Source organism: Anomaloglossus baeobatrachus, chromosome 6, assembly GCF_048569485.1.
Source record: "Anomaloglossus baeobatrachus isolate aAnoBae1 chromosome 6, aAnoBae1.hap1, whole genome shotgun sequence".
NCBI lineage: Eukaryota > Metazoa > Chordata > Amphibia > Anura > Aromobatidae > Anomaloglossus > Anomaloglossus baeobatrachus.
Window position 1 is genome coordinate 478,289,285 of NC_134358.1, and position 26,834 is coordinate 478,316,118.

At 50.1% G+C, this 26,834-nt stretch overlaps 1 protein-coding gene across 1 annotated transcript in view; it reads right to left on the reverse strand.

The window, feature by feature from the left end:
- The window catches only part of STK31 (serine/threonine kinase 31), a 267,725-nt gene that overhangs the window by 168,151 nt on the left and 72,740 nt on the right, over positions 1–26,834 (reverse strand). Inside the window, exons 9-11 of the mRNA XM_075315356.1 lie at positions 15,020–15,135; positions 2,208–2,367; positions 239–361 (exon numbers count right to left, since the gene is read on the reverse strand). Coding sequence (XP_075171471.1) covers positions 239–361; positions 2,208–2,367; positions 15,020–15,135 — 399 coding nt within the window. The remainder of the gene's footprint in view (positions 1–238; positions 362–2,207; positions 2,368–15,019; positions 15,136–26,834) is intronic.

The window sequence follows — 26,834 nt, forward strand, 5'->3', positions numbered from 1 at the left end:
ACAACTCGTGAAATAATTTAGGCTGACTGTAATTTATATATATATTTATTACACACACACACACACACACACACACACACACACACACACACACACTATCTATCTTTAAATCTGTAATAAATATTGAACGTACATAAAAATACTTAAATATTAACATTACAAAATAAAAGTAGAAAAAAAATTATATATCCCAGTTTAATCACTTATTAAATCATCGCTCAACCGGCTAAATTCGTACCTGAAGATTTGCGAGCCGCGATTCAAATGGCATCTGGTCAACCTCAATAACAAAGGCGTCTACAGAACAATTTAGTTGTTCTTTAAGTTTGTTCCGTCTCTCGATGATCAAGTCAAGTTCAACCTGAGTTAAGAGAATATGAATTATGAAATGGAAAAAAACAATACATTCTGTGCTGAAAGAAATAAAAAAATATATCTTATCTAAAATTGCTGAAAAGAAGCCCTGTGTGGAGGAATCATGTACTGGATTTTCGCGCTAAAAGTTTTGTTGTTGGAAATGGAGCACTAGACTAAAGGTGGCTTTACACGCTACGATATTGTTAGCAATTGCTAGCGATATTGTACGCAGAAGTACCTGCCCCCGTCGTTCCTGCGATTGTGTGTGATCGCTGCCGTAGCGAAAATTATCGCTACGGCAGCGTCACACGCACTTACCTGGTCGGCGGCGTCGCTTGACTGCCGAATAATCCCTCCTTCAAGGGGGAGGGACGTTCGGCATCACAGCGACGTCACTGCGACGTCACTAAGCGGCCGGCCAATCAAAGCGAAGGGGCAGAGCTGAGCGTGATGTAAACATCTCGCCCACCTCTTCCTTCCGCATTGTGGCCGGCGGCAGGTAAGGAGATGTTCCTCGCTCCTGCGGTGTCACACACAGCGATGTGTGCTGCCGCAGGAGCGACGAACCACAACGAAAAACAACCCTTACCGATTTTTGAGTTTGGGACGATCTCTCCATGGTGAACGATTTTCACCATTTTTGAGGTCGCTTAAAGTCGCTGGTCAGTGTCACACGCTGCGATATCGTTAATGACGCCGGATGTGCGTCACTAACAATGTGACCCCGACGATAAAACATTAACGATATCGTAGCGTGTAAAGCCCCCTTAAGTCAAGTGGGAGAGAGGAATTAAAGGGGTTATCCAGTTTCAGGAGAACAGGATGTAGTCACCTTTTTGCTACAGACTCACAAATCATGACAGGTTATAATCTAGACACTGTCACTAGTGATGGGCGAGCACTAAAATGCTTGAATGTTTGTTACTCGATTTGAGCTGGTCAGACACTCGAATGAGCTCGTAGCGAGTAGAATGAAAGTCAGTGATTGGCCTGTTGAGGTCTCCGCCCAAATACAGTCAGCCATAAACAGAACATTTCCGGTGGGGAGGGCAGGTATGTTTATTTTTGGGGTTTTTGTTGGTCACACTAATTTCAGGAATGTGATTTTGATTGAGACTGGGTGTCCCTGGGGTGCCTGCACACATCATGGCTTGAAGCAAGCCTGAGTGTGTTTGGGACGTTGTTTCACGGACGAAATATTGGAGCACCAGCAATATTTAGCAAAGCTCCACGAGTACTTGAGCACCGCTAATCCTCAATTGAGTAACAAGCAGTGCCGAGCTTGTTCATCACCAACTGTCTCGATATCCCTGTATTTCCCACATTGGTGGTCTGACATGTGATTGCATGTATATGCTTTCCATACTTGTGGTCACATGTTGACTAGTCTCACCAGGCTTCTATCAATAAAAGAAAATTGAGAAAAGAGCAAGAGTCTAGTCGGCACATAACCAAATATATGCTGAAAATGACAAATGACATGACCACTCGCCTGCACATGGGAATACAGGGGAATCATGACAGTGTGCGTTTCTCACTTAAAGCGACTGCAAACTTCTCTTCTAAGACCAAAAAAACCCCTTTTAATTCTTGCCATTACCGTAGACAGGCTACAGAGACTTCTGTCACAACAACAATTTCCCATGTTGCATGATTTACAGTTGAGACCTTTCAGCAGTTTGAGTATCGAAAACTGACTATCATGGAATAGTGATCATCGATGGTGGTATGGAAAACTAAAAAAACATTGTGAAAAAATAAAGTATTTAATTTAAACAAAAGGCTCATTTTCAGATGACACAGACCCTAAAAAAAAAAAGTGATGTATTGAAAAGTATTTTTCTTCTTACCACATCAGAACATTCTCGTATAATTTCCTGGGCCATGCTGTATTCTTTCCAATTATCCTCCAAAACATTTAAAGAAGACGGAGCAGATAGTTGTCCCTGTCTAACAGCCTTAACGGCTTCCAGAAGGTCATCAGCAGTGGTCATGTTACTATTTTCACATCTGCCAATAAATATATAGAAGTTATATGAATACCGTAAAGTGTATTACCCAAAGTGCACTTCAGCTCATCAAATCCATCTGACAATCACATGCGGTTAGTAAGTGTAGATTTAGGCAAATGCCTTTTCTAAACACATACCGCACAGACCTTTTGAACCCATCAATAAAAAAAGGTGGTCCCTTTTCAAAAATGACTCCATAGGCTCAGCAGTGACATCATGTCGCCAGCACGGCAGCCAATCACTGAGCTCTTTAGATCATAACAGCAACACTGAGCTTTATGATTGGCTGATGATGTGACCACAATTGTGGTGAATTAACAAAGATTCGAGCAATGGCGACAGGTAGCCCTGGACCCTAGAAAAGGGACTAAAAGCTCAATCTGGGATAATTTTTGCATCCCTGAGAATACGGAGTAACAAATCTTTGAAAGAGGAAACTCCATTTCTGTTCACATGTAACAAAGAGCAAAATTTTACATTGCACAAAGATGGTAAAGTAGTATTTTAGCATTTAGGGCATGCTGATATTTTTTTTTCCCTTAAAACATGCCCTACCTACCATTGTTGTGATAGATTTGCCTATGGCAAAACACAGCATATGCTATAGCTACATGGCAACAAAATTGCATGACCCTATCAAAATTTGGATGTGCCCCCAAAAGATAAAAACAATGTTGATAAATGGTGTCGCAAATATCACATAAAAAGTCAAAGCCTATAAATTGTGGTATCCTTCACAGTTTAGGTGTCAGGTAGTAATCCATGTTTTACCCCTCTCATCCCACAAAGAAGGGAATTTTGTTTACTTACCGTAAATTCCTTTTCTTCTAGCTCCAATTGGGAGACCCAGACAATTGGGTGTATAGCTTCTGCCTCCGGAGGCCACACAAAGTATTACACTTAAAAGTGTAAAGCCCCTCCCCTTCTGCCTATACACCCCCCGTGCCTCACGGGCTCCTCAGTTTTGGTGCAAAAGCAAGAAGGAGGAAAGTTATAAATTGGTTTAAAGTAAATTCAGTCCGAAGAAATTTCGGAGAACTGAAACCATTGAACATGAACAACATGTCTACACAAAGAACAACAGCCCGAAGGGAACAGGGGCGGGTGCTGGGTCTCCCAATTGGAGCTAGAAGAAAAGGAATTTACGGTAAGTAAACAAAATTCCTTTCTTCTTTGTCGCTCCATTGGGAGACCCAGACAATTGGGACGTCCAAAAGCAGTCCCTGGGTGGGTAAAGTAAAACCTCGAAATAGAGCCGTAAAACGGCCCCTTCCTACAGGTTCCTTGATCCACCGAGCCAGGGTTGATTTGGAAGCCTGTGACCCTTTACGCTGGCCAGCGACAAGGACAAAGAGTGCATCCGAGCGGTGCAGGGGCGCCGTACGAGAAATGTAGAGTCTGAGTGCTCTCACCAGATCTAACAAGTGCAAATCCCTTTCACATTGGTGAACTGGATGAGGACAAAAAGAGGGTAAGGAGATATCCTGATTGAGATGAAAGGGGGATACCACCTTAGGGAGAAATTCCGGAACCGGACGCAGAACCACCTTGTCCTGGTGAAACACCAGGAAAGGGGCTTTGCATGACAGCGCTGCTAGCTCAGACACTCTCCGAAGTGATGTGACTGCTACTAGGAAGGCCACTTTCTGCGAAAGGCGTGAGAGAGGAATATCCCTCATTGGCTCGAAAGGTGGTTTCTGAAGAGCCATCAGCACCCTGTTCAGATCCCAGGGTTCTAACGGCCGCTTGTAAGGAGGGACTATGTGACAAACCCCCTGCAGGAACGTGCGTACCTGTGGAAGTCTGGCTAGGCGCTTCTGAAAGAACACAGAGAGCGCTGAGACTTGTCCCTTAAGGGAGCCGAGCGACAAACCTTTTTCCAATCCGGATTGAAGGAAGGAAAGAAAAGTGGGCAAGGCAAATGGCCAGGGAGAAAAACCCTGTTCAGAGCACCAAGATAAGAATATCCTCCACGTCCTGTGGTAGATCTTGGCGGACGTTGGTTTCCTAGCCTGTCTCATAGTGGCAATGACCTCTTGAGATAACCCTGAAGACGCTAGGATCCAGGACTCAATGGCCACACAGTCAGGTTGAGGGCCGCAGAATTCAGATGGAAAAACGGTCCTTGAGACAGCAAGTCTGGTCGGTCTGGTAGTGCCCACGGTTGGCCCACCGTGAGATGCCACAGATCCGGGTACCACGACCTCCTCGGCCAGTCTGGAGCGACGAGGATGGCGCGGCGGCAGTCGGACCTGATCTTGCGTAACACTCTGGGCAACAGTGCCAGAGGAGGAACACATAAGGGAGTTGAAACTGCGACCAATCCTGAACTAAAGCGTCTGCCGCCAGAGCTCTGTGATCTTGAGACCGTGCCATGAATGTCGGGACCTTGTGGTTGTGCCGGGATGCCATTAGGTCGACGTCCGGCATCCCCCAGCGGCAACAGATCTCCTAAAACACGTCCGGGTGAAGGGACCATTCCCCTGCGTCCATGCCCTGGCGACTGAGAAAGTCTGCTTCCCAGTTTTCTACGCCCGGGATGTGAACTGCGGATATGGTGGAGGCTGTGGCTTCCACCCATAGCAGAATCCGCCGGACTTCCTGGAAGGCTTGCCGACTGCGTGTTCCGCCTTGGTGGTTGATGTATGCCACCGCTGTGGAGTTGTCCGACTGAATTCGGATCTGCTTGCCTTCCAGCCACGGCTGGATTGCCTTTAGGGCAAGATACACTGCCCTTATCTCCAGAACATTGATCTGAAGGGAGGACTCTGGCTGAGTCCAAGTACCCTGAGCCCTGTGGTGGAGAAAAACCGCTCCCCACCCTGACAGGCTCGCGTCCGTCGTGACCACAGCCCAGGATGGGGGCAGGAAGGATTTCCCTTTCGACAGAGAAGTGGGAAGAAGCCACCACTGAAGGGAAGCCTTGGCTGCCCGAGAAAGGGAGACGTTCCTGTCGAGGGACGTCGACTTCCTGTCCCATTTGCGGAGAATGTCCCATTGAAGTGGACGCAGATGAAACTGCGCAAAAGGAACTGCTTCCATTGCTGCTACCATCTTCCCTAGGAAGTGCATGAGGCGCCGCAAGGGGTGTGACTGGCCTTGAAGGAGAGATTGCACCCCTGTCTGTAGTGAACGCTGTTTGTCCAGCGGAAGCTTCACTATCGCTGAGAGAGTATGAAACTCCATGCCAAGATAGGTCAGTGATTGGGCCGGTGTCAGATTTGACTTTGGAAAATTGATGATCCACCCGAAACTCTGGAGAGTCTCTAGAGCAATGCTCAGGCTGTGTTGGCATGCCACTTGAGAGGGTGCCTTGACAAGCAGATCGTCTAAGTAAGGGATCACCGAGTGTCCCTGAGAGTGCAGAACTGCTACTACTGTTGCCATGACCTTGGTGAAGACCCGTGGGGCTGTCGCCAAGCCGAAAGGCAGTGCCACGAACTGAAGGTGTTCGTCCCCTATGGCGAAACGCAGGAAGCGCTGATGCTCTGGAGCAATCGGTACGTGGAGATAAGCATCTTTGATGTCGATTGATGCTAGGAAATCTCCTTGGGACATTGAGGCGATGACGGAGCGGACCGATTCCATCCGGAACCGCCTGGTTTTTACATGTTTGTTGAGCAGTTTTAGGTCCAGAACAGGACGGAAGGATCCGTCCTTTTTCGGCACCACGAACAAGTTGGAGTAAAAACCGTGACCCTGTTGCTGAAAAGGAACAGGGATCACCACTCCTTCTGCCTTCAGAGTGCACACATGCCTGAAGAAGAGCATCGGCTCGCTCGGGGGGCGGAGATGTTCTGAAGAACCGAGTCGGAGGACGAGAGTTGAACTCTATCCTGTAACCGTGAGACAGAATGTCTCTCACCCAACGGTCTTTTACCTGTGGCAGCCAGGCGTCGCAAAAGCGGGAAAGCCTGCCACCGACCGAGGATGCGGTGTGAGGAGGCCGAAAGTCATGAGGAGGCGGCTTTGGGAGCGGTTCCCCCGGCGGTCTTTTTAGGACGTGACTTAGACCGCCATGAGTCGGAGTTCCTCTGATCCTTCTGAGGCCTTTTGGACGAGGAGAATTGAGACCTGCCCGCGGACCGAAAGGACCGAAACCTCGATTGTACCTTCCGTGGTTGAGGTCTGTTTGGTTTGGACTGGGGTAAGGATGAGTCCTTTCCCTTGGATTGTTTAATGATTTCATCCAATCGCTCACCAAACAGACGGTCGCCAGAAAATGGCAAACCGGTTAAGAACTTTTTGGAAGCAGAGTCTGCCTTCCATTCACGTAGCCACATGGCCCTGCGGACTGCCACCGAATTGGCGGATGCTACCGCCGTACGGCTCGCAGAGTCCAGGACAGCATTAATGGCGTAGGACGCAAACGCCGACGCCTGAGAGGTTAAGGACACCACTTGCGGAGCAGACGTACGTGTGACTGCATTAATCTGCGCGTGACAAGCTGAGATAGCTTGGAGTGCCCATACGGCTGCGAATGCTGGATCAAAAGACGCGCCGATAGCTTCATAGATGGATTTCAACCAGAGCTCCATCTGTCTGTCAGTGGCATCTTTGAGTGAAGCCCCATCTTCCACTGCAACTATGGATCTAGCCGCCAGTCTGGAGACTGGAGGATCCACCTTGGGACACTGAGCCCAGCCCTTGACAACGTCAGGGGGGGAAGGGATAACGTGTATCCTTAAGGCGCTTGGAAAAACGCTTATCTGGACAAGCTCGGTGTTTCTGGACTGCCTCTCTGAAGTCAGAGTGATCCAGAAACGTACTCAATGTACGCTTGGGAAACCTGAAACGGAATTTCTCCTGCTGAGAAGCTGACTCCTCAATTGGAGGAGCTGGGGGAGAAATATCCAACACCTGATTGATGGTCGCTATAAGGTCATTCACTATGGCGTCACCTTCAGGTGTATCTAGGTTGAGAGCGGCCTCAGGATCAGAATCCTGATCTGCTACCTCCGCTTCATCATCCAGAGAGTCCTCATGCTGAGACCCTGAACACTGTGATGAAGTCGAGGGAATTTCCCAGCGAGCCCACTTAGGCGGCCTGGGACTGCGGTCCGTGTCAGAGACCTCACCCTGGGACCTATGGGTCACCCCAGGAGCTCTTTGCTGCTCCAACTGAGGGGGGCCTGGGGTCAATGATTCAACAGTGCCCGTGGCCTGAGTCACCGGTCTGGACTGTAAGGCTTCTAGTATCTTAGCAGACCATTTATCCATACTCTCAGACAGTTTGTCAGCAAATACTGCAAACTCCGTCCCTGTCACCTGGACAGTGGTAGCAGGTGGTTCCACCTGGGCCACCAGTAGCAGAGGCTCCGGCTGAGTAAGTGCCACAGGGGCCGAGCATTGCACACAACGAGGATCGGTGGAACCTGCCGGTAGTATAGCCGCACATGAGGTACAGGTTGCAAAGTAAGCCTGTGCTTTGGCACCCTTGCTTTTTGCGGACGACATGCTGTTGTCTCCTCTGAGTACAATCCAGGAGGGTATATAGCCAAAAATCAACAGTGCGACCGTACAGTGTAAATGTATAGCATATAAGCATATATATATATATGTACACTTCGGCACTCAGTGGGGCCAGCACCCAGGTGCTGCTTACCGACCGCTTAAAGCGGTTGTGTGATCACCAGATTCCCTGCCTGGGCCTCCCAGAGCCGTGTTGTCTCTCCTCTCCAGCGTCAGAAGTGCTGACAGGAATGGCTGCCGGCGTTCTGTGGGGAGGAGGGGGCCGTGGGCGTGCCCTAGAAAGTGCGGGAATCTGATGCCCCACTGTGCTGAGTGAGGGGGGAGGAGGATACAAAGTATGCTCCAGCCCTCAGCGCTGACGTCCTGTGCAGCGTCCCGCCCTTCCCCTGACTGGCAGGCCTGGGGGCGGGAGTATGCGATACTAGGCCGCAAAAGCCGGGGACTAAAGTTATAAGCGCGGCCGGCAAATAAGCGCGGCCGGCGCGGTAGTCCCCGGCGCACTAACACACCCAGCAGTGCTGCAGTGTGTATGGCACAAGCGCTCCATGCGCGGTCCCCCAGGGGGACACAGAGTACCTCACAGTAGCAGGGCCTTGTCCCTGACGATACCCGGCTCCTGTCCAGCAGATTCCCCAGGGGCTGCGGAGGGAGCACGGTCTCAGTGCCTGGAGACCGATTAGGATCCCACTTCACCCAGAGCCCATTAAGGGATGGGGAAGGAAAACAGCATGTGGCTCCTGCCTATGTACCCGCAATGGGTACCTCAACCTTAACAGCACCGCCGACCAGAGTGGGGTGAGAAGGGAGCATGCTGGGGGCCCTGTTATGGGCCCTCTTTTCTTCCATCCGACATAGTCAGCAGCTGCTGCTGACTAAGATGTGGAGCTATGCGTGGATGTCAGCCTCCTTCGCACAAAGCATAAAAACTGAGGAGCCCGTGAGGCACGGGGGGTGTATAGGCAGAAGGGGAGGGGCTTTACACTTTTAAGTGTAATACTTTGTGTGGCCTCCGGAGGCAGAAGCTATACACCCAATTGTCTGGGTCTCCCAATGGAGCGACAAAGAAATGTAAATTATTGGGCTAATTAACTTGTTCATGTGCCAAAATTCTGTTCCGTTTTAAGTGGTGCCCTCCCAAATACAATGCCATCAGCAGGACTGGACCATGACAAAGGCAAGAGGGAAAGAAAGAAAAAAAAAAAAAAAAAAAAAAAAAAAAAAAGGAAAAACCAACCATCAAGAAAAATGGTCTTCGGTTGCTTTCACACACCTGGCATTTCGCCGGTTTGCCGGATCAGTCACACTCCTGTACAGTGCAATACAGTACAATGGCATCACGGCAACCTCCGGTCACACGCTCCGGTCACATGACAGCATGTGACAAGAGCTTGCCGTGATGCCATTGTACTGTATACACTGTACTGGAGTGTGACGGAACCAGCAAACCAGTGAAATGCCGGATGTGTGAAAGCACCCTTAAAAGGAACAGAAGGGTAGGAGTTTGGCGAGTAAAGGATTTAAAGGGTTTGTCCACTACATGGGTAACTGCTTCTCAATCACTATTTTCCTCCCTTAAATAATAAGAGCTATACTCCCCTCTGGTGCCGGCAACGTTCCAGCGATGTTGACAACCGTTCTACTAGGGCTCCAGAGTCTGTGTCATGTGAGCCTTGCCGCCATTCAGAGGCCACTTCCCTCTCCCGCCCCTCAAACAAATCAGACGCAGCTCTGACTTCCTTAAGATGCCAAATTTGTCTCACTCAAGGATAGGGAAAAAAAACAAGGAATAACAGAGAAAAGTGTTGCAGAATCCTGCGATATGAAAAAAGGCAACTTTAGAACTCAGATGATCACCTAGCAGTATTCCCCAACTATAAGCCAAAAATTACCAGAAATCAGGATGAAGGCAAGACTAAAGGCCCTATCACACACACAGATAAATCTTTGGCAGATCTGTGGTTGCAGTGAAATCATGGACATAGTGTTCCATTTGTACACAGCCACAAACCTGGCACTGATTGTCCACAATTTCACTGCAACCACAGATCTGCCGCAGATTTATCTCTATGTGTGACAGGGCCTTAAGGCCTAAGACACACGGTAATCGGACCAAGTGGAGTGCGATAAAACATTGCATTCCACTCAAACCAATATTCGTCTGTGTGTCAGCACCCATGGGCGATTATTTTCTCAGCCCCAATCGGACCGAGAAAACAATCGCAGCATGCTGCGACTAATGCGAGACCCTTTCTCTCGCACCCATTCAAGTCTGTGGGGCTTGAGAAAGATCGCACTGCACTCGCAGTACGAGAATGGCAATAGCCGGCTTCGGAGGAGAGAGGAAGATAAATCCCTCCCTCTCCTCCTCAGCGCTGGCCCGCCCCTCCTCAGTGCCGGCCCGCCCCCCGCAGCGGAGGTCCGATCGCATGATCGAACCACAGTCGCAGTGACACTCGCATGACACTCGGCTCCTGCTGTACTGCCAGCGTGAGCCGAGTGTCATGCGAGGATCGCATTAGTCCCGGTGTGGCCCCGGCCTTATTATAATAAAAACATCAATTTAAGAAAACAATATAACGATCATAACAGATACATATGCAAGCGAAATTACATGAAAGTGAACAGCTTGATGCAAGTATAAATACAAGTCACAGAAGCAACTGACGTCTGAACATCGCTAATACAGTGAATAATATCACACATATAAAAGGCATCAAAAGACTATCAAAAACTACTATTCTCACCCACGCTGACTGAACGTCACAGATTTTTTATTGTTTCTCTTTTGTGCTACAGAGAGCATTACATTTGCTTGACATTTGCAGACCAAGGGTAAGTTCACACAGTGCGTTTTTCGCGGCGTTTTTGCGCAGTTTTCGGGTGCGTTTTTGCTCAGAAAACTGCATGACTTTGCTTCCCCAGCAAAGTCTATGAGTTTTCATTTTTGCTGTCTGCACACAGCGTTTTTTTTCAGCTGCGTTTTTGTGGTGCCACAAAAACACAGCATGTCAATTATTCCCGCGTTTTTCACTGCGCTTTTCATCCATTGAGTGCACTGGGATGTTGAAAGACGCAATGAGAAACGCAAATAGCTGCGTTTTGGTGCGTTTCTAAGACCAAAAAGGCAGCTATAAACGCAGGAGGTGGGTAGTAAAGTGACATGTACAGGAAGAGGATTACTTCTGTCAGTAAACACAGAAGCGTGAATCCTCCCGGTACCGTCACCACCGCTTCCACCTCCAGTCCTGTGCATGTCAGCTGCCGTGCGGCGCCATGTCTGGGCGGGAGGTGGAAGCGGCTGCGAAAACAAAAGTTAACAGTAGAAAAAAAAAAAAAAAAAAAGTTATACTCACCTGTCTGCAGGGTCCCGGTGCCATGCCCGCTCCCAGCTCCTCTCACGGTATCGCCGCTCCGGTTGTGTACAGACGGCCGGGACACCTCCGATAGATGCAGGACCTGGCGATGGATCACCTGATGCAGTCACCTGACGCATCAGGTGATCGACGCGGGCGCCCGGCCGGTTTAAGCTATCAGCGGATGCGTCAGGAGACTTCATCCCTGATTACCGGCAGCTGCTGCAGCGATCGGACAGGATCAGACTCCCGCCCCATCGCTCCAGGAGCTGCCGGTAATCAGCACATAAGTGAGTATTTTTTTTTTTTTTTTTTTTGCACCGATGCATCTGCTGATTGTATAAACGGCTTTTATACAATCAGCTGATGTGTGATGTGCTTCAGCCCCTAGAACCTGACACATCATCTGATCGCTTTGCCTTCCAGCAAACCGATCAGATGATATTGGATCCGGATTGGACGGCGCAGGACCCTTGACCCAAGATTACTGCGGAGGGGGGTTCTTTATTTCAATAAAGATGGAGTCACTAATTGTGTTGTGTTTTATTTCTAATAAAAATATTTTTCTGTGTGTTGTGTTTTTTTTTTATCTTTACTAGAAATTCATGGTGGCCATGTCTAATATTGGCATGACACCAAGAATTTCGGGCTTAGGGCCAGCTATACAGCTATCCCTAACCCCATTATTACCCAGCGAGCCACCCGGCATCAGGGCAGCTGGAAGAGTTGGATACAGCGCCAGAAGATGGCGCTTCTATGAAAGCGCCATTTTCTGGGGTGGCTGCGGGACTGCAATTCACAGCGGGGGTGCCCAGAAAGCATGGGCACCCTGAACTGTGGATTCCAATCCCCAGCTGCCTAGTTGTACCCGGCTGGACTCAAAAATTGGGCGAACCTCACGTCATTTTTTTTTTAAATTATTTCATGAAATTCATGAAATAATTAAAAAAAAAAAAGGGCTTCCCTATATTTTTGGTTCCCAGCTGGGTACAAATAGGCAGCTGTGGGTTGGGGGCAGCCCGTACCTGCCTGCTGTACCCGGCTAGCATACAAAAATATGGCGAAGCCCACGTCATTTTTTTGGGGGGCAAAAAACTCCTGCATACAGTCCTGGATGGAGGATGCTGAGCCTTGTAGTTCTGCAGCTGCTGTCTGTTCTCCTGCATACACTATTGGATGGAGTATGCTGAGCCTTGTAGTTCTGCTCCCTCTGCCTCTCCCTCCAGCATACAGTCCTGTATGGAGCATGCTGAGCCTTGTAGTTCTGCAGCTGTCTGCTCTATTGCATACACTAGTGGAGAATGAAGAACATATTGAAGAAGGAAATGACATCAGACCCTTTTTTTTTCTCAACAATCTTTAATGGCATTGTTCACTGATAAAAAAAACGCATAACGACAGTGAGCAAAAACGCAGCAAAACGCAGCAAAAAAACGCACCAAATCGCGGGTAAACGCGTGCGTTTTTTGCCGCGTTTTTTGACGCGGGTGCGTTTTTGTCGCAAAAAAAACGCACAAAAACGCAGCGTCAAAAAAACGCAGTGTGTGAACCTAGCCTAATAGTTGTGTACAACTGCCCACAAATTGCCTGCTGCTTGAGTGGACTGGGCAGTCATCTTAAAAGCATGATCTCTACCCTTGGAAGAGCCTAACCTGTGACTGGCCAAATACACCAGGCTGCGCTATTGTCAAAACAAAATTCCCAAAAAGGTGAGGTGCCCAGGAGATAAGGGCTTGTTAGGCTTGTGTGTCCATACAAAGCATGATAAGATACCACAGTGATCTGAAGGCTTTTCAAACCGGCCAACCTGGATAGAGCTGTGATCACAAGGTCAAACATACAGGAAACCCTGAGAGTGAGGATGGCCAACATGGAAGATAAGACTATTACCAACCCCAATGGGAGAGCCAAGAATTGTTAGTGGTTTGATCAGAGGGGGAAACTAAGGGGTACTTTGCACATTGCGACATCGCTACTGCGATGTTGTCGGGGTCAAATCGAAAGTGACGCACATCCAGCGCCAGTAACGACGTAGCAACGTGTAAAGCCTAGATGCACCGATAAACGATCGCAAAAGCGTCGTAAATCGGTGATCTGTGTAGTGTCATTTTCATAATTTCGCTGCAGCGACAGGTACGATGTTGTTCCTCGTTCCTGCGGCAACACACATCGCTGTGTGTTAAGCCGCAGGAGCGAGGAACTTCTCCTTACCTGCCTCCACCGGCTATGCGGAAGGAAGGAGGTGGGCGGGATGTTTACATCCCGCTCATCTCCGCCCCTCCGCTTTTATTGGCCGCCTGAAGTGTGACGTCGCTGAAACGCCGCACAACCCGCCCCCTTAGGAAGGTGGCGGGTCGCCAGCCAGAGCGACATCGCAGGGCAGGTAAGTGCGTGTGAAGCTGCCGTAGCGATAATGTTCGCTACGGCAGCTATCACAAGATATCGCATGTGCGACGGGGGCGGGGACTATCGCGCTCGGCATCGCTATCATCGGTTAGCGATGTGGCAGCGTGCAAAGTACCCCTAAAGGGCCACTTGTGGGATTCACAGATAGGGATATTTCAGTACAAGTCTTTGAGGATAGGAATTTAATTTGTTCTATTATTGCAATAACCATTCTATGAAACTTCATCCCGAAACACCAGCCTGATGCGGAGAATCTTCAAATTTAAGACTTGATGTATTGTTCCTTGCTTTTCAAAACCACAAAAAGCATTTGAAAAACAAATAAACATGAAAGTTTTCTTATAGCGGTATTGGTATAAAGCTAGTGGGGAAAATAAAAAATAAACTACAGCATAGAGGAAATTTCGTAATGTAAATTTTACAGCCTATGGAAACTACTTTGTACACCAGGAATGTGGAAGAATTATTGTGATAATGATGCCCCATTTTTCCCCTGAGGAAGCCACCATCGGGGTGGCGACACGCATTGGAGTGGGGGGGGCTCTTGTCCTCCCTCCATTATGGTTGCCTTATTTTCATCTGTAGGATTTGCTCCTGGATGCTGATTTTGAACTCTGACTGAGATGGTATTTATTGATCTCCATGTATTTTCATGTATGTACTAGATGCATTATGTTTGTCTGTTATGTGATATCTACATGTCTATCCATCATGTGTTGAGGCTCCGCCTTTATTTGTTGGCTTATAGTGTCTTTTTATATGAAACATTTATGTGGAGGGGGTGACTTGTGGGGTTTTGCCTGATTGTATGCGAACCCTCTTTGAACACTTTTTGAGTGTTCTAAATGGTTTTAACACGTTCTTGGTGTTATTTTGTCAATAAAATTGATTAATTTGATTTACAATTTGGTGATCCCATTTATTACACACACCTTTTCTTCTTCCATAAGATCGTCCCATCGAAACGCGTCAAAATGGACTGCTTTCCCTGACTTGTAAAGGTGCTTTTATGAATTTAAAATAAATTGGATTTTAAACCGGAATATTTTTTCTTGGATAAAGAGAGTTGATACTTGTGTATTACATCCCTGTTGTGTGCATTATTCCTGTGCTGTGACAACCTGGGGTACATTATATTTGTAATTGCTATACCCAAGTATCGAGGAGTGTATTAAGGTCATGCTGTGACAGCACTGCCTACATGATCACTGTTGGGTGACATTAATAGAATTATTATTTCTATGCAGTGATATAACCGAGTGCATTATGTCTTAGCTAGGATAATGCTGGGTACATTATTCCACTACTGTGAAATCATTGGACTAGTGCCACACTCCTTTGCCATGGGGAAGTTCTGCAATGTAAATTGTATAAGTGACCTGAACGCCAAACTGCCCGTGTCCCAGAGGATTGCCTCACCTGAGACGTTTCAGCACTTGAATCTTCGCTGCTAATGCCTTTAACTTGCTCCCTGCTGCAGACTTCAGACACAATTCCAAGTCTTTAATTCTTTGCTCAAAGTGCTCCTTCTCATTCTAAAAAATGAAAGACAGTTACAAAAAAATAAATTTAAAAATATTTACAGTGGAGCCTCGCTTAACGAGTAACCCAGGTAGCGAGTATTCGCCTAACGAGAAAAGCTTTCTGTAAATTTGTAACTCGATTTACGAGAAAGCTTTGCTGTACGAGCAAAATACTCACCGCACACACTTCCGGTTCCGTACATCCACCGCGCTCTAATCCGCTCTTGCAGTCCGCACAAACACGCACGCACACACACACATATTATGGTCACCTTACCTTCCGTTCCCTCGCCGGCTTCCTGGAACTTGCATGTATCGGGTAACAAAGGCGACCGATGCCGGACCTTCAGCTCCCAGCGTGTTGACGTCAAAGGCAGGAGCCGCTTGCCTCTGATTGTCCAGCGTGCTGCCTTTGAGTAGCGGCTGACAGGGGAAGGTCCTCCCTCCACAGGATGTGTATCCGGTAACCATCACGACGAGGGAGGAACTTCCTCTGTCAGGCGCTACTCAAAGGCAGCGCGCTGGCCAATCGGAGGCAAGCGGCTCCTGCCTTTGACGTCAGCGCGCTGACGGCGGAAGGTCCGGCATCAGTCACCTTGGTTACCCAATACACAGCGTGTACGGGTGAACTGCAAGTTCCAGGAGACCGGTGAGGGAATGGAAGGTAAGGTGAGCATAATATGTGCGTGTTTGTGCATATGTGGAATGGCACAATAGGGGACCAGGATAAGACATTTAACAAGTTGTGGAACGAATTGTCTGCATTGCAATGACTTCCTATGGGAAATCTTGCTTTGCTGAATGAGTAACTTGGTTAACAAGCACATTTCCAGAACGGATTGTTCTCGTTAACCAAGATACCACTGTATACACATTTTCTCCCAATGAATTTTGTTTATGGATACTTAAATGAGCCTTATTCTAATCACAAATTAATGGTATATCAATATAAATAAGAGACAATTGAAATACGTGCATTGGTAATGAAGGCACACAAAATAAAAATATTACAGGGAATTTGTCACCAGGTTTGTTTTTTTTACCCATCACAGCAGGATAATGTGGGGGCAGAGATACTGATTCCAGAGAAGAATCAATCACTTACTGAGCAGCTGGATGTCATTTTGATAAAAATCACATATCTGATGCAAATCTACCAGTTCCCCAAACAGTATAATCCCATCCACTCCACTGTTTGGCAGCTTTCTGTGTACAATGTGTATAGGCAGAAAGCTGCCAATAAGTGGTGGGGGCGGGGATATACAATTCTCACGACTATGGAGAACTACACTACAGTTCAAAAGTTTGGGGTCACCCAGACAATTTTGTCTTTTCCATGAAAAATCATACTTTTATTTATCAAATGAGTTGCATAATGAATAGAACATATAGTCCAGACATTGACGAGGTTAGAAATAATGACTTTTACTTGAAATAATAATTTTCTCCTTCAAACTTTGCTTTCGGCACAGAATCCTCCTTTGCAGCAATTCCAGCTTTGCAGACCTTTGGCATTCTAGCTGTTAATTTGCTGAGTTAATCTGGAGATATTTCACCCCATGCTTCCAGAAGCTCCTCCCACAAGTGGGATTGTCTTGATGGGCACTTTTTGCGCACTATACGGTCAAGCTGCTCCCACGACAGCGCAATAGGGTTGAGATCTTGTAACTGGGCTGGCCACTCCATTACAGATAGAATACCAGCTGCCTGCTTCTTCCATAAATAGTTCATTAGGGAAGAAATACTCCACAATACCATAACACAAATGTGAAGGGTGGGTCCAGATTTTTCTGGAACCCCACCCAATTAGCACAAACTCATTAACATATTAGAGATAAGAGGTCCTCTTATCCCTAAATAGTTCATGCATAATTTGGAGGTGTGCTTTGGGTCATTGTCCTGTTGTAGGATGAAATTGGCTCCAATCAAGCGCTCTCCACAGGGTGTGGCATGGCATTGCAGAATGGAGTGATAGCCTTCCTTATTAAAAATCCCTTTTAGGCCCGTTTCACACGTCAGTGAAAAACACTGATGTTCTTCACCGACGTGTAAAACACGCACATGTCCCTCAGTGTTCCGTGATTCACGGCACACATGAGTTGTCCATGTACAATCCGTGATCCCGTGATTGCACATGGACATTACTCACCTGCCTTCACTGCTGCTGTCCATGGTGCTGATGATCTCGGGTCTGCAGCGTCCGCCCACCGCTCTCAGCAGCTACTTCCTGGTCGGCAGTTCCTGCTCTCATGAATATTCATAAGCCAGGCAGGAGCTGCCGAGAACAGAGGCTGCTGAGCGAATCGCTGGCAAGGTAAGTTGAAAATTTTTAATATGTCTGTGATTTTCTTGTACATGTTTCACTGATCACACACGGATCACACCATAGTGTGGTCTGTGGGTCATCAGTGATGCCAGACAAAAACTGACATGTCTCCGTGCAGAATCATGGCCAAGGGTGCACGCTGCACGGAGACACGTTCAGTGAAAAATCACTGATGTGTGAGCAGACCCATTGATTTTAATGGGTCAGCGTATGTCAGTGATTCTGGTATGTATAAAAAAAAAAAAAGCACAAACGTACCAGAATCACTGACGTGTGAAAGGGGCCTTACATTGTACAAATGAAGGGAATTTTGTTTACTTACCGTAAATTCCTTTTCTTCTAGCTCCTATTGGGAGACCCAGACAATTGGGGTGTATAGCTTCTGCCTCCGGAGGCCACACAAAGTATTACACTGAAAAAGTGTAACCCCTCCCCTCTGCCTATACACCCTCCCGTGGATCTCGGGCTCCTCAGTTTTGGTGCAAAAGCAGGAAGGAGGAAACTTATAAATTGGTCTGGGGTAAATTCAATCCGAAGGATGTTCGGAGAACTGAAACCATAACCAAAAGAACAATTCAACATGAACAACATGTGTACACAAAAGAACAACCAGCCCGAAGGGAACAGGGGCGGGTGCTGGGTCTCCCAATAGGAGCTAGAAGAAAAGGAATTTACGGTAAGTAAACAAAATTCCCCTCTTCTTTGTCGCTCCATTGGGAGACCCAGACAATTGGGATGTCCAAAAGCAATCCCTGGGTGGGTAACAGAATACCTCGATAAAAAGAGCCGGAAACCGGCCCCCTCTTACAGGTGGGCAATTGCCGCCTGAAGGACTCTCCTACCTAGACTGGCATCTGCCGAAGCATAGGTATGCACTTGATAGTGTTTTGTGAAGGTGTGCAGACTAGACCAGGTAGCTGCCTGACACACCTGCTGAGCCGTAGCCCGGTGTCACAATGCCCAGGACGCACCCACGGCTCTGGTAGAATGGGCTTTCAGCCCCGAAGGAAGAGGAAGCCCCGAAGAATGGTAGGCTTCAAGAATCGGTTCCTTGATCCACCGAGCCAAAGTTGACTTGGAAGCCTGCGAACCCTTACGCTGGCCAGCGACCAGGACAAAGAGCGCATCTGAACGGCGCAGGGGCGCCGTGCGAGACACGTAGAGCCGGAGTGCTCTCACTAGATCTAATGAATGCAAATCCTTTTCACACTGGTGAACTGGATGAGGGCAAAAGGACGGTAAGGAGATATCCTGATTGAGATGAAAAGGAGATACCACCTTAGGGAGAAACTCCGGGACAGGACGCAGAACCACCTTATCCTGGTGAAAAACCAGGAAAGGGGATTTGCAGGACAGCGCTGCAAGCTCTGACACTCTTCTGAGTGAGGTAATTGAGATAAACCCGACGACGCTAGGAGCCAGGACTCAATGGCCACACAGTCAGGTTGAGGGCCGCAGAATTCAGATGGAAAGACGGCCCTTGTGACAGCAGGTCTATGCGGTCTGGAAGCGCCCACGGCTGACCCACCGTGAGATGCCACAGATCCGGGTACCACGACCACCTCGGCCAATCTGGAGCGACGAGAATGGCGCGACGACAGTCTGATCTGATCTTGCGTAACACTCTGGGCAACATCGCCAGGAGGAAGAAACACATAAGGGAGTCGAAACTGCGACCAATCCTGAACTAACGCGTCCGCCGCCAGAGCTCTGTGATCTTGAGACCGTGCCATGAAGGCCGGGACCTTGTTGTTGTGCCGTGACGCCATGAGATCGACGTCCAGCGTTCCCCAGCGGCGACAGATCTCTCGAAACACGTCTGGGTGAAGAGACCATTCCCCCGCATCCATGCCCTGACGACTGAGAAAATCTGCTTCCCAGTTTTCTACGCCCGGGATGTGAACTGCGGAGATGGTGGAGGCTGTGGCTTCCGCCCACAGCAGAATCCGCCGGACTTCCTGGAAGGCTTGACGGCTGCGCGTGCCTCCCTGGTGGTTGATGTACGTGACCGCCGTGGCGTTGTCCGACTGTATGCGGATCTGCCTGCCCTCCAGCCACCGATGGAACGCCTTTAGGGCTAGATACACTGCCCTTATCTCCAGAACATTGATCTGAAGAGAAGACTATCGGAGTCCAGGTTCCCTGAGCCCTGTGGTGGAGAAAAACCGCTCCCCACCCTGACAGGCTCGCGTCCGTCGTGACCACAGCCCAGGAAGGGGGCAGGAAGGATTTTCCCTGCGATAGAGAAGTGGGAAGAAGCCACCACTGAAGAGAGGTTTTGGCTGCAAGGGAAAGAGAGACGTTCCTGTCGAGGGACGTCGACCTCCTGTCCCATTTGCGGAGAATGTCCCATTGGAGTGGGCACAGATGGAACTGCGCGAAGGGCACTGCCTCCATTGCTGCTACCATCTTCCCCAGGAAGTGCATGAGGCGCCTCAAGGGGTGTGACTGACCCCGAAGAAGAGATTGCACCCCTGTCTGCAGCGAAAGCTGTTTGTCCAGCGGTAGCTTGACTAGCGCTGAGTGAGTATGAAACTCCATCCCGAGGTAAGTCAGTGATTGGGTCGGTGTCAACTTGGACTTTGGGAAGTTGATGAGCCACCCGAACTGCTGGAGAGTCGCCAGAGCGACGGTCAGGCTGTGTTGACACGCCACCCGGGAGGGTGCCCTGACTAGGAGATCGTCTAAGTAAGGGATCACCGAGTGGCCCTGAGAGTGTAGGACCGCCACAACGGATGTCATGACCTTGGTGAAGACCCGTGGGGCTGTCGCCAGGCCGAAAGGCAGTGCCACGAACTGAAGGTGTTCGTCCCCGATGGCGAAACGCAGGAAGCGTTGATGTTCGGGTGCGATCGGCACATGGAGATAAGCATCCTTGATGTCGATTGATGCTAGGAAGTCTCCTTGTGACATCGAAGCGATGACCGAGCGGAGAGATTCCATCCGAAACCTTCTGGTGCTCACATGCCTGTTGAGCAGTTTGAGGTCCAGAACGGGACGGAATGATCCGTCCTTCTTTGGCACCACGAACAAGTTGGAGTAGAAGCCGTGACCATGTTCCTGAGGGGGAACGGGAATCACCACTCCTCCTGTCTTCAGAACGTCCACAGCCTGAAAAAGTGCGCCGGCCCGAGATGGGGGCGGAGATGTTCTGAAGAAACGAGTCGGAGGACGAGAGCTGAACTCTATCCTGTAACCGTGAGACAGAATGTCTCTCACCCATCGGTCTTGAACATGTGGCCACCAGGCGTCGCAAAAGCGGGAGAGCCTGCCACCGACCGAGGATGCGGTTCGGGGAGGCCGAAAGTCATGAGGAGGCCGCCTTGGAGGCAGTGCCTCCGGCGGTTTTTTGGGGGCGTGACTTAGACCGCCACACATAGGAGTTCCTCTGGCCTTTCTCTGGCCTGTTGGACGAGGAGGATTGGGACTTGGCTGAGGGCCGAAAGGACCGAAACCTCGGTTGTATTTTCCGTTGCTGAGGTCTCTTCGGTTTGGACTGGGGTAAGGACGAGTCCTTTCCCTTGGATTCCTTAATAATTTCATTAAATCGTTCGCCAAACAATCGGTCGCCAGAAAACGGCAAACCGGTTAAGAACTTCTTGGAAGCAGAGTCTGCCTTCCATTCGCGTAGCCACATGGCCCTGCGGACTGCCACCGAATTAGCGGATGCTACCGCGCTGTACGGCTAGCAGAGTCCAGGACGGCGTTCATGGCGTAGGACGAAAAAGCCGACGCCTGAGAAGTCAAGGACGCAACTTGCGGAGCAGAGGTACGTGTGACCGCATTAATCTCAGACAGACAAGCTGAGATAGCTTGGAGTGCCCACACGGCTGCAAAGGCCGGGGCAAAAGACGCGCCTGTGGCTTCATAGATGGATTTCACCAGGAGCTCTATCTGCCTGTCAGTGGCATCCTTGAGCGATGAGCCATCTGCAACTGATACTACAGATCTAGCCGCCAGTCTAGAGACTGGAGGATCCACCTTGGGACATTGAGCCCAACCCTTAACTACGTCAGAGGGGAAGGGGTAACGTGTGTCATTAAGGCGCTTAGTAAAGCGCTTGTCCGGAAATGCTCTGTGCTTCTGGACAGCATCTCTGAAGTTAGAGTGATCGAAAAACGCACTCCGTGTACGTTTGGGAAACCTAAACTGGTGTTTCTCCTGCTGCGAAGCCGACTCCTCTATAGGTGGAGGTGGGGGAGAAAGATCTAGCACCTGGTTGATGGACGAGATAAGATAATTTACTAAGGCGTCCCCTTCAGGTGTATCAAGGTTAAGGGCGACGTCAGGGTCAGAGCCCTGAGCTGCGACGTCCGCCTCGTCCTCCAGAGAGTCCTCAATTCCCAGCGAGCCCGCTTAGCCGGTCTGGGACTGTGGTCCGTGCAGGAGTCCTCCACGTGAGACCTAGGGGCCACCCCGGGAGCACGCTGCGGCGCAGACCGAGAGGGGCCTGGAGGCGATGATCCAACAGTGCCCGGGGCCTGTGTAAGGACCGGTCTGGACTGCAAGGCTTCTAGTAGCTTGGCAGACCATTTGTCCATAGACTGAGCCATGGATTGTGAAAGCGACTCAGAGTTTCTCAGCAAAAACTGCAAACTCTGTCCCTGCCGCCTGGACAGTGGAAGCAGGAGGGTCTGCCTGAGCCGAGGGGCCCACTAGTGACCGAGGCTCCGGCTGAGCAAGTGCAACAGGGGTCGAGCATTGCTCCCAGTGAGGGTAGGTGGAACCCGCAGGTAACATAGCCCCACAAGAGGTACAGGTTGCAAAAAAACCCTTTGCCTTAGCGTCCTTGCTCCTCGTGGACGACATGCTGTTGTCTCCTAGGAGAGTGATCACTGAGGGTATATAGCCAAAAGTAAACAACCCGGCCGAACAGAGAAAATATATACGAATATTATATATATATATATATATATATATATATATATATATATATATATATATGTATATATATATATATATATATATATATATATATATATATATATATATATACACATACATACATACATACATACATACATACATATATACATACATACATACATACATATATACATACATACATATATACATACATGCATACATACATATATACATACATGCATACATACATACACATGCATACACTCCGGCACCCTAGGGGGACCAGCACCGGGTGACCGGTGTGGCTTACCGACCGCCCAAAGCGGAGTGTGTGTCCACCAGATTCCCTGCCTTAGGTCTCCCAGAGCTGTAGAGCTCGTTCCTGAAAATCCTCCACCGGCAGAATGTGTGCAAAAATGGCTGCCGGAGCTCTCAGGGGAGGAGGGAGCCGTGGGCGGCGACTAGTAAAGTGCGGGAATCTGGGGCCCACAGTGATCAGTGAGGGGGGGGGAGGAAACCTAAAGTCTGCTCCAGCCCTCACTGCCGACGTCAGGTCGACCGTCCCGCCCTTACCCCTGACTGGCAGGCCCGGGGGCGGGAGTTATGGTACTAGGCCGCAATGAAGCCGGGGACTAAATTTAATACCGCGGCCGACAAACAGGCTCGGTCGGCGCGGAAGTCCCGGTCTTCACAAACCAGCAGCTGCTGCAGCGTCTGTGAAACAAGCGCTCCATGCACAGTCCCCATGGGGACACAGAGTACCTTTAGATGCAGGGCCCTGTCCCTGAGGATACATAGACTCCTGTCCGGCAGATTCCCACAGGGGCTGCGGAGGGAGCCCGGTCCCAGTAAATGGATGACCGGTCAGGATCCCACTTCTCCCAGAGCCTCTAAGGGATGGTGAAGGAAAACGGCATGTGGCTCCAGCCTCTGTACCCGCAATGGGTACCTCAACCTTAACAGCACCGCCGACGTAGTGGGGTGAGAAGGGAGCATGCCGGGGGCCCTGTGGGGGCCCTCTTTTCTTCCAACCGATAAAATCAGCAGCTGCTGCTGACTAAAATGGGAAAGCATGAGTTGATGTGTGCCTCCTTCCACACAAAGCATAAAACTGAGGAGCCCGTGATCCACGGGAGGGTGTATAGGCAGAGGGGAGGGGTTACACTTTCAGTGTAATACTTTGTGTGGCCTCCGGAGGCAGAAGCTATACACCCCAATTGTCTGGGTCTCCCAATGGAGCGACAAAGAAATCCCACTTTACCAGCACAAAAGCAACCCCAGACCATCACATTACCTCCACCATGCTTGACAGATGGCGTCAGGCACTCTTCCAGCATCTTTTCAGTAGTTATGAGTCTCACAAATGTTCTTCTGTGTGTTCCAAACACCTCAAACTTCGATTCGTCTGTCCATAACACTTTTTTCCAGTCATCCTCTGTCCAATGTCTATTTTTTTGCCCATATTAATCTTTTCCTTTAAATTAGCCAGTCTCCAATATGGCTTTTTCTTTGCCACTCTGCCCCGAAGGCCAGCATCCCGGAGTTGCCTCTTCACTGTAGACGTTGAGACTGGCGTTTTGCGTGTACTATTTAATGAAGATGCCAGTTGAGGACCTGTGAGGCATCAATTTCTCAAACAACAGACTCTAATTTAACTCTTGTTGTTCAGTTGTGCAGCGCGGCCTCCCACTTCTCTTTCTACTCTGGTTAGAGCCTGTTTGTGCTCTCTTCTGAAGGGAGTACACACCGTTGTAGGAAATCTTCAGTTTCTTGGCAATTGCTCGCATGGAATATCCTTCATTTCTAAGAACAAGAATAGACTGTCGAGTTTCCCATGAAAGATCTTTTTCTAGCCATTTTGAGAGTTTAATGGAACCAACAATTCTAATACTCCAGATTCTCAACTAGCTCAAAGAAAGGTCAGTTTTATAGCTTCTCTAATCAGCAAAACTGTTTTCAGCTATGCTAATGTGTCGCCCTGGGCAAGCCAGGGGACACAGATAACAACACCACTACACCCCACACTCCAGGTAGGCACACCTGCTAACCAAAAATCCTTGTTGCCTTCCTCCAAGAGTCTGTGATGCACACCAGGGGGTGGGCCAGGCGGATGGCTCCGCCCACCAAGGAGCTCACAACTCTGGAGGCAGGAGGTAAACCAGGCAGATTAGCTCAGGAGGAGCTTGAGTGAAGAGCAGAGATAGCTCAGGGGAGAGCTGGAGAGAGGAGTTCTGCCAGGGAGGAGGAAGTGGAAGGAGTGAGGAGTAGCCCAGGCAGGGGCTAGAGAAAACAGAGAAGTGAAAGTGGTGAAAGTAAAGAAGCAAGCAAAGTGACAGAAGGACAGAAAGCCTGAGAGCCCAGCTGTGTGTAGGGCTAGAACAGCAAGGTCAGCGACGGCGGTGACTGTCCGGAGTGGGACAGTTCGGAAGTTCCTGGAAGGACCCCGTTGGCTGTGTGCCCGGTGGTCTGGAGCAGTGTTCCGAAGGACAGTCAGCACCAGGGCAGGGGCCTCTCGGACCCCGGCAAGGCTAGGAGTCGCCCAATTTGCCGAATCCGTCAGTGACGGGGACGCAGATCCCCCAACAACAAAGTCCCGATTGACGGCAACAGCCCGACCATTAACGGGGAGACACCGCCACCGCCAAGGCACCAGTTTCCCCAGGGCCAGCGCCTGCGGGCAAAGTGTAGAGCTCCTCCGGCCCAGATTGCAGTCGGGGAGCGGGTAACCGGAGGGAATCCACCGATACCACGAGATCACACAGGTGCAAGGAAGAGAGAAGTCACCGCCACCTACCGGGAGTGCAGGTGCAGCCGTCTGTGGGACCGTCCTACCAGCCGTTGGTTTACCGTACAAACTGTGTCCGTGTCAGGCTGAGTGAGTACCATAGTGCCGCAAGGCACAGCGCTGCCCCCGCGTCCCTGCGCCCTCCAGGCCCTACACTTTACATCTCCTCACCGGGCCCCGGGATCACCAACCCCTACCCACGGAGGGGCAACACAACACCTGGCTGCTCCCATCACCATCCCCGGGACCCTCACACTGAGCAGCGGTGGTGCCATCACCACAACCGTGGGTGGCGTCACGAACTATAATCCCAACAAACAACCCCCTTTTCACTCACGGGCGAGGAGTGCCGCTCGAGACACCCTGGGATCCGGCCCGCAGCTCGAGCCACCAGGAGCAACTGCCGGACCCGAGCAGAAGGGGTGAGCGCGGTGTGCTGACACCCTCCTCCCCGCCCGCGACAACTTGGCGTCACGAACAGGATCTTACCGCTCTGCCGTCAGGTAGAGGTGCGCCTTGTTACCGCCGGAGGCATCCGGCGGAAAAATTTGAGAAGCCGCCATCTTTGGCGCGAAAAGTTCCCGCTCGAGCGTCTTCTCGAGCAGTAGAAGCGCGGAGGCCAAAACCCCGCCCCGAGAGAGGAGGGGCCGGAAAGAGCTAAGGGGGACGCGATGGCGGCTGGCTGCATGTAACAACGCAGCTAAAAAGACGGGGACGCGAATGGAGAAATGGCAGCGTCCTCGAATTGGAGTGCGGGAATGCCCGCCACCGGAGTACCCAAGCTCTGGGGGAAACGAGGCGGAGTAGCGTTTGAGGACTGCGGCCCGGGTGAGCTCCCCGCCGGGACCGCTGCGTGGCTGGAGCGGGAGCTGGGCCGATTCTGCGTGAAGGTGAGGGCGCAGAGCCTGCAGCAGTTGATGGACTGGAAAGCAGAGATGCGAAGGATGGTTGCCGTAGTAGGGGCCCGTGAGCAAGGGGCCGCTGCGGCCGTGCCGCGTCGCGATCAGTCCACCCAAACCCCAGAGCCGGCCCTGATTGAGTGGGAGACAGACATCAGCACCGCGGCTGGAGGTCCGAAGGGGATGTCGTTGATGGAGGAAGAGGTCCCAAGGATGCCGCCTCCGCCGCCATTCCTAACGGCTGTTAGCGGTGCGGGGTTGAACTGCCAGTGGGAGGAAAATCCCATGTACCGCTCGGTCGCGAAGTGGGCCGACACCATGCGGTGGTAGCCGCCTCCAGGGCAGCGGATGCCCGCTGCACCGTCCCCGTTGGGACCACCACTGAGTTGTTTGTTGTTTGAAAGTTTTGAAAAATGAAAAATGATTTACCGAAGTTTACCTGATTGTCTGCAATGATTAGCAACCGGCAGGAGCCGGCACCGTTGTCCCCGTGGGGACCGTTTAAAGTTTAAAATGCATGGGAACTAACCATGGACAAGCCCGTGAACTCTGCAGGGCAACCACAAACGTTAGTGGCTTGTAAATATGTTGGGTACCGTTGCCGTTTCCGCAATGCCGCCTCCGGAGAGGCAGGTTGGAGGGAGGGCCCTGAGCAGAGCAGGCCAGGGCCCAGCCACCAAAGGGACCGGTGGCTACCCTCTGGAGGGAAGGACAGATCCCGCTCGGGTGACTTGTGCTGGACTGTGGGTCAAGGGGTGCTGCCTGGGTTTTAGGGGCAGCATCAGGGCCAGGTTGCTTGGGTGGGAGAGAGCGGAAACCGTGACCGTACACCGTT